The 15626-nt window shown below is 38.7% G+C and overlaps 4 protein-coding genes across 7 annotated transcripts; 3 read left to right on the plus strand and 1 right to left on the minus strand.

Annotated features, from left to right (window-relative positions):
* Positions 1-1129: 1129 nt before the first annotated feature.
* LOC140829499 (uncharacterized) lies at positions 1130-5008 on the minus strand. Of its 3 annotated transcripts, none has more exons than XM_073192769.1 (6): positions 4432-5008; positions 4298-4364; positions 2825-4218; positions 2184-2737; positions 1383-2101; positions 1130-1228 (listed from the first exon to the last, which is right to left on the minus strand). In XM_073192769.1, the coding sequence occupies exons 1-5, from the start codon at positions 4541-4543 to the stop codon at positions 1406-1408; spliced, it is 2823 nt and encodes a 940-aa protein (XP_073048870.1). In that variant the 5' UTR covers positions 4544-5008; the 3' UTR covers positions 1130-1228; positions 1383-1405. The 3 variants fall into 3 exon arrangements, with proteins under 3 accessions (XP_073048870.1, XP_073048871.1, XP_073048869.1); XM_073192770.1 differs by lacking the exon at positions 1130-1228 and having other exon boundaries at positions 1288-2101; positions 4432-4586; positions 4656-5008; XM_073192768.1 differs by lacking the exon at positions 1130-1228 and having other exon boundaries at positions 1288-2101.
* A 1849-nt stretch (positions 5009-6857) lies between these two features.
* LOC140830357 (uncharacterized) lies at positions 6858-8606 on the plus strand. The gene has a single exon (XM_073193627.1). The coding sequence runs from the start codon at positions 6858-6860 to the stop codon at positions 8604-8606; it is 1749 nt and encodes a 582-aa protein (XP_073049728.1).
* Positions 8607-8668: 62 nt separating this feature from the next.
* On the plus strand, positions 8669-10612 carry LOC140830003 (uncharacterized). The gene is made up of 3 exons (XM_073193285.1): positions 8669-9465; positions 9552-9660; positions 9753-10612. Exons 1-3 carry the CDS (start codon positions 8669-8671, stop codon positions 10404-10406), a joined length of 1560 nt encoding a protein of 519 aa, XP_073049386.1. The 3' UTR covers positions 10407-10612.
* Positions 10613-11482: 870 nt separating this feature from the next.
* Positions 11483-15112, plus strand: LOC140830004 (uncharacterized). 2 transcript variants are annotated; one of them, XM_073193286.1, is made up of 10 exons: positions 11483-11671; positions 12254-12319; positions 12650-12843; positions 13020-13279; positions 13349-13552; positions 13640-13732; positions 14026-14133; positions 14207-14292; positions 14375-14723; positions 14805-15112. In XM_073193286.1, exons 3-10 carry the CDS (start codon positions 12663-12665, stop codon positions 14907-14909), a joined length of 1386 nt encoding a protein of 461 aa, XP_073049387.1. In that variant the 5' UTR covers positions 11483-11671; positions 12254-12319; positions 12650-12662; the 3' UTR covers positions 14910-15112. The 2 variants fall into 2 exon arrangements, with proteins under 2 accessions (XP_073049387.1, XP_073049388.1); XM_073193287.1 differs by lacking the exon at positions 12254-12319.
* The last annotated feature ends 514 nt before the right edge of the window (positions 15113-15626 follow it).

The raw sequence follows: 15626 nt of genomic DNA on the forward strand, positions 1-15626 counted from the left end.
AGTATGAGGGAAGAAGTAGAAAAGTGAGCGAATAAAGAAAACTAAAAGACTGATATTCAGTGGGGAGTTGGCCTTCGGGGCCACTTTCGTATATTTTTAGTTTCTTATTTCAGTACGTAATATGACGTAGGCCTTAGGGCCACTGAGGTATCCGTTGTTTATGTTTCAAACAATAAGATTGTTTAGAGAAAATGAGACTTCATTATTTTGGAGGCACTTTGTTTCACTAGGGAGTTGACCTTGCGGCCACTTATTATTCATTCGGCCCATATTTCTAATGTTCCATTCTGTCATTATATAAATCGGTGGCTTGCATGTGCAGTGACAGACCATGAAGTAGGCTTTCAGGCCACTTGGAATATGGCAGGCAAGAAACACACCGAGCGAGGAGTTGAGCTTGCCAAGCGGAATAGCGGGGAGTAAAAGAAGAACAGAAAAGAACAAGGACGCTATGCAAGCCACAAGAGACCCAGAAGTTAATTTTAGTATAGAAATAGGCTACTCAGCCATTTTTATACTGTTTTTAGCTTCATGTTGTAAGAATTTTATTTGAAGTAGGCTGTATGGCCACTGATGTAAATATTTGTTATGATTCAGAAAACGAATGATTAATAAAAGTCGGCCAATAGGCCACTTTCATCATATTGGATTCATTGTGTATGGATAATGGATCAAGGGAGAGAATAATCTTGAGTGGGGAGTTTTAAGTCAACCTATGGTTTTGATTTGAAGCTATTGAAGTGAGTTGTGTTAAGTTGATTAAGAACGAATGTGAACTCCTTCCAATACATAACACCCCGTACAAATCCACCGTCACCAAACCAACAATCAATAGATAAGAAGCGGAGCCACCGCATGCAAGAACAGTAAGTAAACGTGTATGCGGGAAAGGGGTCCAACTGAAGTGCAAATACGTGTATGCGGGAAAGGGGTCCAACTGAAGTGCAAATGCATATACGTGTATGCGGGAAAGGGGTCCGACTGAAGTGCAAATGCATATACGTGTATGCGGGAAAGGGATCCGACTGAAGTGCAATGCATAATGTTAGGGGCGAGGGAATCGTCTTGAGTGGATGCAGCACATAGGAGCACATAAGAGCACATAAGAGCACATAAGAGCATGTAAGGGCAAGACTTACCGGTGTTTCAAAGAGCCCCAAACGACACCAAGGTTTAGGTATCGAATACACCAGAAAATTAAGGCCAACCCATGGCCAATCCATGCTACCTGCTGAAAATAAACATGCCAATGTGCACGAAAAGAATGAACCAGCAAAAGAAGAGATATAGGAATATAAAAGCCCAAAAGCAAGAGTGTGTTCGTAAAGTGTCCTCAAAACAAGTTGCCCTGAACACGACAATCGCTCACATTCATTGCATACTAAGAAACTGAACAAATGAGGAGTCATGGAAATAAAGTGCGGAGCTGCTCCCACTTGGCCAGACACTCGGACTGGGTAATCTCGGCCTCGTGAAGTCTACTGGTCCACATGTGATAATCATTCTTGAGGCCGAAAAGTTGATGGCCGATGGTATGCGAGTTTTTCCTTGTTTCTAACAGAGCTGCTTCCAAATTTTCTGCCTCGTCCAACAAAGTGACCATCCTAGCTCTGCGCCTGTGAATCTCCTCTTCCAATCGCTTGACTTCAGCTTCTTCCACATCATAACTAGCTGTCACTGCGGCGATTTGCTCACGGACCACCTTATCATGCTTGTCCAACTCTTCCTTCTTTTCGCGCTTACTCTGGAATGACGTGCGTTGGGATATCATATCCGAACTAGTAGCAAAGGCAGCGTCTGACTTAGAGAATATAGTAGGAAGATCGTCAAGTATACCAAACTCTGAAGTGGCGAATTCCGAGGAAGTCTTGAGAATAGAGACAGATGACAGCATAGCTAGTCGTTGGGACTCCCCAAGTTGATGCAAGCCAAGGCCAAGGAAATTTCGAATGGCCATCTTTGCATGAGCGAGCGCTTCCACAGACGGTGTACACCTTTCAAGATTGGAAGGCATTGATGAGATATCGTCCGAGAAGCTCAAATCAACCTGGATCTCGGGTTCCCCTATAAGCTTGAGTCGAGCCCTCCGAGATGTCAAATCCTGTCAAATAAACAAAGTCAAGGTTGAGCATAGCAAATACACGGAGGTATTCAAAACGAAGAGAAAAGTTGAGAGAAATTACCATAGAAAGGGTGACCGCAACGGGCAATGAATTGGGAGAATTTGGACTGAATCCAGCAGTAGAGGGGAAGTCCCTCAAGATAGAAGGGTTATCAGTGGCTCTTTCCTCAGAAACATCAGGATTGGTATCAAATTTAACACCAGATATTCCAGCTTGAAGGACTCTCTGTTCAGATGTGGCTGGACTGAAGTCAGTGTCAAAAGCTTCATTAATGTCTGAAACCTCGGGGCTAGAATTCTTGGGGCTCGGTCGCTCAGAGACAAGAGGTGGATCATCTTCACCAAGGATGATGGGGTCATCAACGGTGTTGCTAGGGCCAGAAACCAGTTTAGTTGAATGGCGAGTATGATATCGCCGACCCACCGTCTGGAGCCTACGAGTGATATTTCCTGTCGGAGCAGCTTTAGGAGCGGCTTTAGTCTTCAAGGATTGAGATTTCGGAGGCACTGTGACCTGCTCCTGTTTGAGTTTCAAACTCCCTTGAGTATCCATTTTTGGGAGCTTGACAGACACAGGACTGTCTTCACTCGGAGCCACATCTCGCTTGCGAGCATCTACAAGAAATCACAGAAACAATGCTGGAATAACAGATATCGACAACAAAGCGTTATGTAAACATAAAGAAGGATACCAGACCATACCAGGGTGTCGAATTACTGATGGAATGAGGTCTAGATAGCGTGACTTCCACCAAATAGCAAATGACTCGGCCATCTTTCGGTCAAGTGGCACCATCGGGCTGAGAAACCTCCCGGATAAAGTGGATAGGAGCTGTACGGTTGCCTTGGAAAGTCTCCTAGAGGCGATCTCTGAGACAATATGAGTCAAATCCACCGGGAAAGATAGCGAGGTGTGAGGAACTGCCGGTGAGAGCCAGAATTGGTACGCATATAAAGAAGGATTGTAAAATTCGAACGACCAACTCGACTTGTCATTATATGGCGGGCGTGTGGAAGAACAATCAACTACCAATAATCTGGGATGGATATATCGAGTCAAGATTAGAGCAGCAATCTCATCGGGAGAACGACCATTAAAGTCCGGAAAAGCACCAACCCAGAAAGGCCGGGTAAGGCAAGAAACGCTCGGTCGTGCTGGAAGATTGAGTGTATCAAGCTTCAGCCGCTGCAAGTAATCCATCAGATCAGAGGCGGAAAGAGTAAGGTGGCTCCCCATCAGTGAAGTAATGCGCAACATGGTAGGAGGGCCAGCAAGAAAGTCCATCACGCCAGGAAAATAAGAGAAGGCCCATATTTGCAGAAACCATGATACTCCCCCCAGCTTGGAAATAGGATCGTGCCGAACACACTGATTCAAACTGCGGTATACGGACCCTAGAAGCATCACCGCCAAATTATACACTCTACCGGTGCTGAGGGAGCATGCAAGGGGCAGGTATTCGGATGATGGCTTGCCGGACGAAGGGCAGAAAATGTAATGGCAAATCAAGACCCATAGAAACATGACGTGTTCAACCACAGAAGGAACACCTGTATGCGAGGACCATTCCTTGACCACTGCCCGATAGGAGGGATAGCAGTAACGGGTATGAGCTAAAGTCGGGGCAGCGGGATCATCAATGAAATAGGGGGAGTCAGGCCCAACCACAGGCAACCCGAGGAACAAAGAGATGTCATACAAAGTTATAGACATTGGGCCAAAGGGGAAGATGAAAACATTGCTGGAAGGGGACCAAAACCGGAGAAGACAATCAAATAAAACGGATTGCTTGTTTATTTTCATCTTGGAAGTCACAACCAGTGGCCACAAGCCCTGATGGCGCCACTGCTGCCCAAAATGAGGGGTCAAACGATCTATCCACTCAACCCAACCCTCAGGAACCCGTGGCCAAGATTTGAACTGGGAAGGCTCACTGTGGGGCAATAAACGTCTGGAGAGCAACAAATCCCTCGAGTGTAGTGAAGGCAGGGGAAAGAACAACTGATGGACTGATGGAGGGAATTGATTCTCATGATAGGTAGGATGCCGCACAGGGCCAATAGTAGCAAGAGCCAGAGAAGCAAAGGTCGAGCTCCTACAGTGGAACAAGAGATAAGTTAGAAACATTGCAATACACAAAGGAGACAGATAACCATGAAAGATGCAATTCATACCTAGCTTCAACTTCAGATTTGTGTAAAGCTCCTGGCTCGGATGCAAATGGATTAATAGCTGGTGCACCTACAAGAAATGAGTGGATACTTCAAACATCTCTACCAAACAAATAAACCACAACCCAAGGGCATACCAGATGCATTCGAAGAGGGAATCAAGGGAGTGGCCATCACCGAAGTAATAATCGAAGCAGAAATAATAGCAGGGACAGATGGGACAACTTCCATCGAAGATGGGGTCACCATATTGAGAGCAGTCAGAGGTGGGGATGACGTTGCAGCTGGCAACCTGAAAACCAACAAGGGAGTGAGCAAAAGCAAATTCACATTCTATTTAGTAAACAAATACCACACATACCCGGTGTGTGCGGCCTCAATTTGGGTGGCAACAGGGACATAATTAGAGTCAATGGACTGTTTGGGGTCAAAAACCACTGCATAAAGCAAGAAATGTTCAGAAAAATCAATTGTCACTGATGTACAACACAGGGCCAAATAATGGCCGCTTTACCACACATACAAAACAACGGCTAATGAATGGTCTAACAATAATCCATCACTCCCCACAGAAACCTGACGTCCAAAGAGGTAACTCAGTTACACAGATAAACCCAGTGTCCATCATTTGTTTTCTCAGATGCAAAATCAATACAAAACAGTAAAGAGAATTGTAAGTCAATCGCGACGACAAGCAATATTCAAGGAATCAAGAAACGCTGAGTAATGATTCAAGAAAATGAATGAAGAAATACCCATGGCCATCGTTGAGTTCTGACCGGAGCCGAGAGGAACACTCGCTCTTGCGGAAGGAGGCTGGCCGAAACGCGAAGGTACGCCTGTAAATAACCCAGAGACAACGGCGAATGGATTGGGACCAGGATTGGAGCCGGCGAACGCCACGGGCAATGTGGCAGCGGCGGCGTGAACTTGAGACGTTGGAGAATCCACAGTGCCAGAGTCACGGAGAGGCGCTGAAAGGGAACCTAGAACCATTGGGAAGCCCTCAACAATCGCGGCAGAATCAGCAAGCGCAGCGAGCGGGGAGGCCGAGATGTTGGCTGGAGCAGAAAGGGTACCCTTCGCGTTTGGTTCGGAGGAACTCGCCGGAGAGAAATCTTGAACCATGGTTAAACCCTCAAGCAGCAACAGCGACGGCGGAGGAGCGAGCGGGGAGGGCTTCAGAGCGCAAGAACGCGACTGAGAAACGCCGCAGCGGAGCAATCGGACAGAACGCCGGCACAGAAAAATCGAAGTGCTTAAGGGCGGTGATCTCCCGATGGCAGAGGGGAGCGAAGAGCGGGAACGCGTGAAGAGGAAAGAGGGCCGAAAATTTCTGCTTTGGATTTGAATCTGAATTGGATTTGAAGCTGGGAGGGGAAAGTCGATAGTGAGAAGCCTACCAAGAATTGGGCTAGGCCCAAGACACTACAAAATCATTTTAAGAAGTGCTCGCGGGCCGCATAGACAAATTAAACTTGGATCCTTACAAGCATTTTGGCCCACGGGCCAATGCTTGCGGGGGGCAATTGTTTGGGCTAAAAATAATTAATCATGAAGCCCACATTAATCACAAGCCCAATTAAATTGTATAGGCCCGTTAAGTGTGACGGATGGATTTAATCGATTCAAAATCTGGTCAAGAGCGCTAAAGGAGAGAAGAACGTGGGAGGTTAAGATCGTGGCGTAGAAAGCGTGAACATGGATCATGGGGGAGTGGAGTGGAACGCACAGCCAGGGGGAGAAAAGAGATCGGCAGAAGGAAGGCTACACACACACAACTCTACACAGACAAAAATCTGCAAAAAAGAAGCTCTCTGCTTCAAGCACTTTTTTTTAAGTTTTCTAGCAATTTACGTCTTCTCATTTTAGATTTCAGCAACAAATTATTATATTTTTCATGTCTTTGATGAATTCCTACATTTTTGTAAATGCAAAACATGTCAGGGGTTTATTTCCGTCACTTTCCAATAGTTTTCTTAATTTTGGCATCGCATATGTTTTAGGAGATTAGAACCAACGATCAAATTTAGAATTCACCGTCGTTTGATTTTAGAAGTTAGATTTTTATCGTTTTCACACAAATCGGTGCACTTCGCACCTGGCACGCCCGCAACACCAAATATTGTGCAAACACTCACATATTTCATTGATTCGATCGGCGGCCACCAAGTCCACATCGGAACCGTGCTTGTCATTTTTAGGTAATTTCTCAACTTATTTAGAAAAATTAATCTATTTTTTCTTGAAATCATGATTTTTTAGATTATATTGTGTTCCATTGCTAGATTAATCAAGAATGAGGTTGATAGATATACTGTCAGTTTTGGCCCATATTTTAATTTTCGGTTTTTTAGATTATTAAATTTTTTATATAAATGATTTTTGAATACATTCAAATCAAGTTTAAAGATTTGTATCTAATATGTTTGTTGAAATGACTAAAAGAAAAGGTGTTCGAAATTTTATTTCCTCACATACCTATATGTTGAACTATTTTAGTGTTTTAGGATTGTACAATAGTGAAATTGAATATATTTGTGTTATATTATAGGTTCAAACAATGAAGGCATGGATGGATTATCCTCGTGGCAGTCTTGAGTATCAGGTGGGAATCCGAAATTTTTTACGTTATGCATTTGCTAACACGACTGATGAAGTCACGAAACCGTGTCCTTGTCGTAAATGCATCAACTCATTGAATCATGATCGTGAGACAATATATGAACATTTGATGATAAACGGCATTTTGCAAGATTATCGTATTTGGAATTTTCATGGTGAAAAGTTGATTGTGCAATCTCATGATAACATGATAGATGAGATTCATGCCTCAGGAGAAGTTTATGATACAGTTAACCATGAATCAATGGGACAAGAAACATTGCATGATGTATTTGGGATGTCTGAGGGATCACCCATGACGAATGAAAATTACACTACTGCATCAACAAGTCGTACACCGATGCAGTCTAATGTGGAAGAATTCTATAAATTGGTAGAAGAAGGGAAACAACCGTTATATACTGGATGCACTGATTTTTCTAAACTGACATTTCTTGTTGAGTTATTTCAGTTGAAAGTGAGTGGAAAATGGAGTGATAAGTCCTTTACAACATTATTGGAATTTCTTCGACGAGTACTACCACCTGAAGCACAAGTACCAAATTCATTTTATGAAGCGAAGAAATTAATTTCTAATTTGGGACTTCACTACGAAAAAATACATGCTTGTCCGAACGATTGCATGATTTATTGGGGCAATGATGCTAATGAACAATCTTGCAGAATATGTAACCTTTCAAGGTGGAAAAACATACACAAACAACCGAAGAAGTCACGCAAAGTCGGAAAGAAAAATCTGCAGGTGAAAACTCCAGCCAAGGTTTTTTGGTATTTTCCATTGAAACCAAGATTACAACGATTATTCATGTCATCTAAGACATCTGAAAATATGCAATGGCATTCTAAAAAACGGGTTTCAGATGGAATTTTAAGGCATCCGGCTGATTCACCAGCGTGGAAGGCATTTGATGAGCGACACGTTGATTTTGGTGCAGATCCTAGAAACGTTCGTTTGGGACTCGCCACCGATGGGTTTAATCCATTTAAAAATCAAAGTACGTCACACAGTACATGGCCTGTTGTTCTAATGCCTTACAATTTGCCACCTTGGGAATCCATGAAACCTCATTCAATTATATTATCCACCTTAATTCCAGGACCCAAAGCACCTGGAAATGATATTGATGTATATTTACGTCCTTTGTTTGCTGAATTGAAAGACTTATGGGAAAATGGGATTAACACTTATGATGCTTCCAACAAAGAAATGTTTCAGATGCGGGCTGCATTGCTTTGGACAATTAGTGATTTTCCAGGTTTGGGATGTTTATCTGGTTGGAACACATATGCCAAGAATGCTTGTCCAACATGTGCTGATAAGACAGATGCGGTATATTTGAATAATGGAAGAAAATGGTCGTTTAGAGGGCATCGCCGCTTCTTGCCGGCAGATGCAAAAATCCGAACTATGACGAGTTATGGCAAGCCAGAGCAACGTGAATTAGATTTGAAACCATTGTCAGGATCTGATGTTATACAAATGACCCAAAATCGGAATGTGGTATTTGGTAAGAGTAACATATCGAAACCATCTGTGCGAGCGAAAACAGGTTCCACTGAACAAATGTGGAGGAAACGAAGCATTTTTTTCACTTTGCCTTATTGGGAGTTTAATTTGATAAGACATAATTTAGATCCTATGCATATTGAGAAAATGTTTGTGATAATATCCTTGGAACACTTTTAGATGATTCTAGCAAGAGTAAAGATAACGCTGCCGCACGTAGAGATTTGAAAATATTGGGTATTATGAAACAATTATGGCCACAACCACAACCAGATGGCACAGAATATTTACCCCCTGCATGTTATTGTATGAGCAAAGCCGAAAAAAAGTTGTTTTGTTCAGTGTTGAAAGATATTCGTGTCCCTGATGGTATGTCATCCGATATTTCAAAATGTGTTGATGTTGGACGTTGTAAGATTATGGGTCTAAAAAGCCATGACTGTCATGTCATAATGGAACAGTTTCTTCCAATAGCTCTTTGTCGTGTGTTATCAAAAAAGGTAACTGCACCATTAATTGTTTTGTGTGAGTATTTCAGAGCAGTGTGTGCAAAGTCTTTACGAGAAGATGAGTTAAAAAAGGCTGAAGAAGGGGTTGTATTGGTTTTATGTCAGTTAGAAAGAATTTTTCCACCATCATTTTTCACAATAATGGTGCATTTGGTGGTGCATTTGGCATATGAAGCAAGAGTAGCTGGGCCTGTACCTTATCGATGGATGTATCCAATAGAAAGATATCTTGGAAAACTAAAAAATTTTGTTAGAAACAAAGCACGACCCGAGGCCAATATTGCAGAGGCATACTTAGCAGATGAATGCATTGTGTTTTGTTCTCGTTATTTAGAGTGTACAGACTCGTTTGGCAATAAAGACGCAAGACACCAGGAGACCCCCGATAATGAGTATCCTTTACTACCATTGTTTCCACAAATAGGACGAGCTACAAAAAAGCGTGAAATAGTTACTTTGGACAGCAAAACTCTGAGCCAAGCTCACAGATATATCCTTTCTAATTGCACAGCTCTACAATCATATCGTGAGTAAGTATTATTTTGGAAATGTAATTTCAATTTTATTGTTTTTTCAATATTACAAGTTTCTAATCATCAATGTTGTGGTGGAATAGAGAATTAAGAGACGAATTGAAGAGAAAGCATAGATATGGTCATCGTCCAACTAACTTTCAGTTGGATTCTATGGTTCGAATGCAATTTCCAGAATGGTTTGCTAAAAGAGTAAGTAACATATCGATTGATTGATTTGTAAATAGATTGATTATTATTTTAAAAATATTAATATCAAAATTGTGATTGTGTATGTATTATAGGTTGATCGGGCAAATGAACGAATTGATGACTTAACTCTAAGGGCACTTGCACGTGGTCCGAATCCTGTAGCATTTAGTTATCATGGGTTCAATGTGAATGGTTTTGCATTTCGCACTGTAGAATCCGAAAGAAACAAAAAAATGCAGAATAGTGGAGTCATGGTGCCGTCGATGCATGATAATGACGATAATGAGTCAACCTATTATGGACGGTTAACTGATGTTATCTCACTTGATTACAGTGGTCATGGACGAATAGTTTTGTTCCGATGCAATTGGGTTGATACTACTGTTGGAATGAAAATTGATCCTTTAGGATTTACGATGCTGAATTTTTCGCGTTTGATACATACAGGAGAACGAGAAGAGCATGAACCTTTTATTTTGGCTTCTCAAGCTCAAATGATTTATTATGTTCGTGATCCAAAAGAAGAAGATTGGCATTCTGTTATTCGCTACACACCAAGAGACACATACAACATGGGCAATGAAGATGATATTGATACAATGCAATTCATTCCTAACAATTTTTCAGATGTCGATTTTTTGTTGGATGACGTAAACACTATAGACATTGAGTTAACAAGAAATGATGTAGATGGCTCAATCGTTGATGGCATGCCTATTGTGAACCATGAAACTGATGAAGAATAAGGGGAGGTTAGTTTACATGTCTTCTGGTAAATCGGCCTCTGTTTTAATTATTATTATAATATTCTTTAATTATAACTCCCTGACCTTGTCTGTTTGAGTTTCAGATAAGCTTGATTTCAGATACAGAGACAACTTAACACCGGGGGTTATGCTTTTATTGAGTATATATTTTTGGTTATCAATAAGGAATGTGATTATTCAACCACTTAAGGCTGATTTATGTTTTTTTCTTTAATAATTTGGTTTGTTTCCTTTTATTTTGTGATCACTTCTTCTAGTTGTCTGTTTTATCTTTCAAATCTCTTAATTGAACTGCATATTCGTATTTGCTACATAGATACTGTATTCATGACAGGACCACATTTCTCTTTTTTGAGTATCGAAATTGTTTTTCTCCCCTGTAATCTGACGTTTAGTAATATATGTGCTTATGATGCAACTGGTGAAGAGTTTGGTGGTGGGCTTGGAACAACTCGTGGTAAAACTGTTCCAAATTTGTAGCGGACAGTTGATTAGTGATGTGCATCCATTTTTATATTTTCATTTTTTGTATCACATAATTGATCCGTAAGATATCTTATTGATTTTTTTTGGAATAAAATGGACAAAGCCTATACTTTTCGACCAAATATTTAAAATAATAAAGGGATTACCTACGTCACTTCGAATCGATTATATTATTTGTTTTTAAATCATATTTTTACGAGAATTTGTTTTTAAATCATATTACTATTTAAATTTGGTAATAATTAGATTCTTCTAGTGTCCGAAAGAAACTTGGTAAATTAAATTAAATTACCTGAGATTTTTAGTTAGGCCTATAATATATAGTATTTATTTATTTATTTATTTATTTATTATTATTATTATTATTATTATTATTATTATTATTATTATTATTAAAAGTGGAGAAGACCAAGAAAGAGCTAGGTGTTCGTTTAGACTATAAATAATAAGTGAAAATAGATGGGAATTTGGTTAAGGGTCACTGTTGTCGTTTATGTGGAAAGACCCGAAGGAAATCTTAGACAAAAACACGTATTACTGGTTTAATTAGAAAGAAAATTAGGAGGCTTAAATAAAAATAAAACAAAGCGTGCGAACCGATAGCTTTTTCAGACTCCCGCAATTTTTTTTTCATTCCCGCCCCCACCATCGATTTTTCCCCATCTGGTGACCCGACGATCGATTTTTTCCCATCTTGTGTCGAAGAAAATCTATGCCCTATACCGAGTTGCAATCGTTTAGAAAATCTTGTTCTGGAGGTAAATTCTCTTCCCGTTGCCGTAAAATTTCTTTTATTTTGCTAAGGATTTTGATGGTGGTTATTTTAATATTGTTTTTGTTCTTTGTTTTGATTATTTAATGGAAACGTTCTTCAGACCGAGCATACGGGAAGAATTTTATGAATTTCAGTTGTGCCATTCTTGGTTTAGGGTCACCGAGTAAAAAAGATGGATTTATTTGCTTTTACCATTCTCTCATTTGTTTGTTTGCAATAACTGGTATTTTGGGGATTGTAGCAGAAAGCTAAGTCTAAAGAGGGAAATACTTTGTAGCAAGTGTGATTTGTGAAAGGAAATTGTTCGGTGGTTATTAACTTGCTCGATTTAAGTGATAAGTCATCATGAACTTGCAAAGTGTAAACTCTATATTGTCTCTTTGATTTCAGCATTGTACTACTCTTTTGTGATTATAACTGTATGTTCAATCTGAACACAACATATTATACTTTCATAAATATTAATTTATTTCTATTTGTTTCCAAGAATCAGGGTGTGCAAAAATATTTGTTTTGTGTATACTTTCATAAATATTTGTTTTGTGTATTTGTGTGTGCATTGAAGATGGACAAGGAAAACGAGGACTGTTTTAAAGATTAAGAATTCCAGCAAGTCTCATGTTGCTTTAAGGTATTTTTGTTGCTGTTTTTGGTGATTTTGTTAATCTAATTGTTAATTCTGATATCTTTTGAATTAATATTTCCCATAGTATCATATTTTATATGTTTGTCAACTTTATATATGCAGATAGGGTAAACCTTCAGTCATTTCTTATGTAAAAATAATCTTTCTTTTATTAATATTTTATTGTTATATCCAATTGTGACATTTACTTTATCTTTATACACATGCAAGCTATATACATAAATCCTTTAAACTCATACTAGTGCAAATTATGGTCTTCTTTATATTTTAACCATCTTCTCGACTGTTGTAATTTTATATTATTATTATTCTCAGGTACATATGAAAAATGGCAAGCAAAAGACTTCAGAAGTTGATTAAGAATATCAGAAAGCGGTCTACGGGACAAGAATCAAATAACAAGTGTGATGATGAAGTTGGATCACAAGACATAACATCACATTCACCACCGGAGACCCAAAACAATGCACTGGAATCACAACAAGATGACGAGGAGTTCCATGAGCAAGGTTGGAAATATATTTTTAATATATATGATTAAGTTTAAAGCACCAAATAACAATCATAATTTGCATATATATATATATATATATATATATATAGATATATATATTGCATATATATATATATATATATATATATATATCTATATATATATATATCTATATATATATATATATATCAGGTGAAAATGAAGTGTTGCCTTCGCAGAGGCAGTCGAATAGACGTGGGAGAACTGTAATGAAGGATGTTCATGCATTGCATCATGATGATTTGTTACATGTAACGTTTAATGAAAGAGGCCAACCTTATGGAGATTTACAACCGGTACTGGCAAATTATGTGGGGACAATAGCTCGGAATGGAGTTTTGTTGCCCCTTGATTATTTAGACTGGAGAAAAGTTCCAAAGCATCGGTTGGAGGAGGCATGGAAACTTGTTATTGTAAGTTGAGAAGTACTTAATATCCCACATGAGCTTCAAACATTAACATATTTATGTTTATGTTTATAGGCACGATTCATAATCTCCGATCAACATCAAGATTTTGTGATGCAAATGATGGGGGTTGCATGGAGGCGATGGAGGACCGAAGTTAAAGCTACATCTTATGACTCCAATATCCCATTAGAGGAGCTTGTGTCCATTCGTCCTATTCCTCATGGGTTGACAACAGAAGTTTGGGAAAGATTATGTGCGTACTGGAAGGCTACTGAGGTAATCATGAGTATTTATTATTAAATATATGTATGTATATATATTTTTATGGATATTCATAGTAAAACATAATTTTTTTTTTTCCAGAAAAGTTCTAAAATAAATCGAGAGAATGGAAAAAATAAAAAAGGAACTCATGCACAGGGACGAACGAGTATCCCTTCTCTGGAAGACAAATTTGTAAGCACTAACCTGTATTTTTCTTTCCAAAAAGTCTCATATTACCTATTTGTTGTTTGAACTTTGATGTTATAGATAACTAGTGTTATATGCTTTTATGGTGTTGTAAATATAGATTAATAATTATATATGATGTAGTCAAAATTTAAAGATATGTTGTTAATGATCGATTCTAGTTTTTCTTATCATTTATTTTGTTGTTTGTGAATGTGTGAATTAAGAGTATAAGTTTTGTTGTTTGTAAAATTTCAGCAGTCATATTTTTTGTATATATGATATTGTTCTTCTATTAGTTGAAAGAGAATGGTAGGAAGCCGACTCGCATCGAAATAATGCATTTGAGTCGGAGAAGTAAAAAGAAAGGAGGTGCTCCAGTTGATGATGAAGCCATACGCTATGAGGTGCTGATTGTTTACAATTTTATATAATGACTTTTGAATAAATTTTTCATTTACTTGACGTTTTGTTTGTTAGAATTTGTTGGATGAGGCTATTCAAACTCGCTTACAAGACATGCCTGAGGGGACACAAGCAATAGAAGTGCACGAGGATGCATTTCGGTTATATTTTCTTTAAAATTTCATATTATTTTTGTTAATGTTATTACAAAATATATATGTATTAATTACAAGTTTTATGCAGTGATGTATTTGGAACCGAGCATTCTGGCCGAGTTCGATGTCTTGGAGCAGGAGCACTGCCTAGCCAAGTCTTCCCTGAACAATGCAGGCGAAGCTCATTCTACAATAGGCAAAACTATCATTCTACTTTGGAGATGACAAATAAATTCAAAGAAATGCAAGAACAAATGAAGAAAGATATGGAGATGCGTGAATCGCAGTTGCGAGCAGAAATGGAGGCGCAAAAAGCACAACTCCAGACAGAAATGGAGAAAATGAGACAAATGCAAGATCAATTCGAAAGTTTTACACGGGTTATGCAGAGTATGATACCTGGAGGGTCTAGTGGGCATGAATTGTTACCAACACAGGTATTTTACATGTTATAAGATATCAAATGAAAAAATTGTTTGCTTGTTCTATTATATGATAATTTCGATTTATTTTTACAGATGACAACTGTAATGACAAACATCATTCAGAAACCCATTTATGCCACATCCAATGAAAGAGAAAATGATGGCAGAACTCCTCCAGAAGAATCATCTGGTGATTAGATATTTAAGAAAAAACATACTTTAGTTTTGGCCTTCTTTTGCAATCATCAGTATGTTTTTTTTTTTAGAATTTCATGTTTCTGCAAATTTAGATATTCATTTGTGGATTTTGTTTGGTTTCCCAGTAAATGACAAATGTTTTTGTTGATTTCGAGTTATTTATTTTATATGTATCATGTTTTTTTTTTCATTTTCTATTTTCTTGTGTAAAAGGAAATGAATATAATAATTTGGAATTGTTATTTTAAAAGACTTATGAATCGGTTTTCAACCGCTCCTATAAATAATAATAGCGTTACTTAACCGCTCCTATATCGCCTCGAGAGTAAAGTAACCAAAGCGGGTCTTTTAATTCGGTTTCAACCGCTGCAAAAGAAATGGAGCACTAGTGGTTAATACCCGCTTGTGTTGCTACTTTTAGGAGCGTTTAGTAACCGCTTCAAAATAAATGGACCACAAACGGTTACAGCCATTTGTGTTACCACTTGTAAGAGCGGTTACACACCGCTTGTGTTGATGCTTACCGAAGCGGTGTTGAACCGCTTCAATAATTTTCTTTAGCATCGGTTGTTATTGCTTCACCACCGGCTGTGGTTACAGTGCAATAGATGCTAAGAGCGGAAGAAATGGAGTCAGTTCAAAAACCGCTTCAAATAAATTAGAAGCGGTTACAGACCGCTGTAGATAGTCCCAAAAACCGGTTCTAAAACACGTTTT

Source organism: Primulina eburnea, chromosome 4, assembly GCF_022965805.1.
Source record: "Primulina eburnea isolate SZY01 chromosome 4, ASM2296580v1, whole genome shotgun sequence".
NCBI lineage: Eukaryota > Viridiplantae > Streptophyta > Magnoliopsida > Lamiales > Gesneriaceae > Primulina > Primulina eburnea.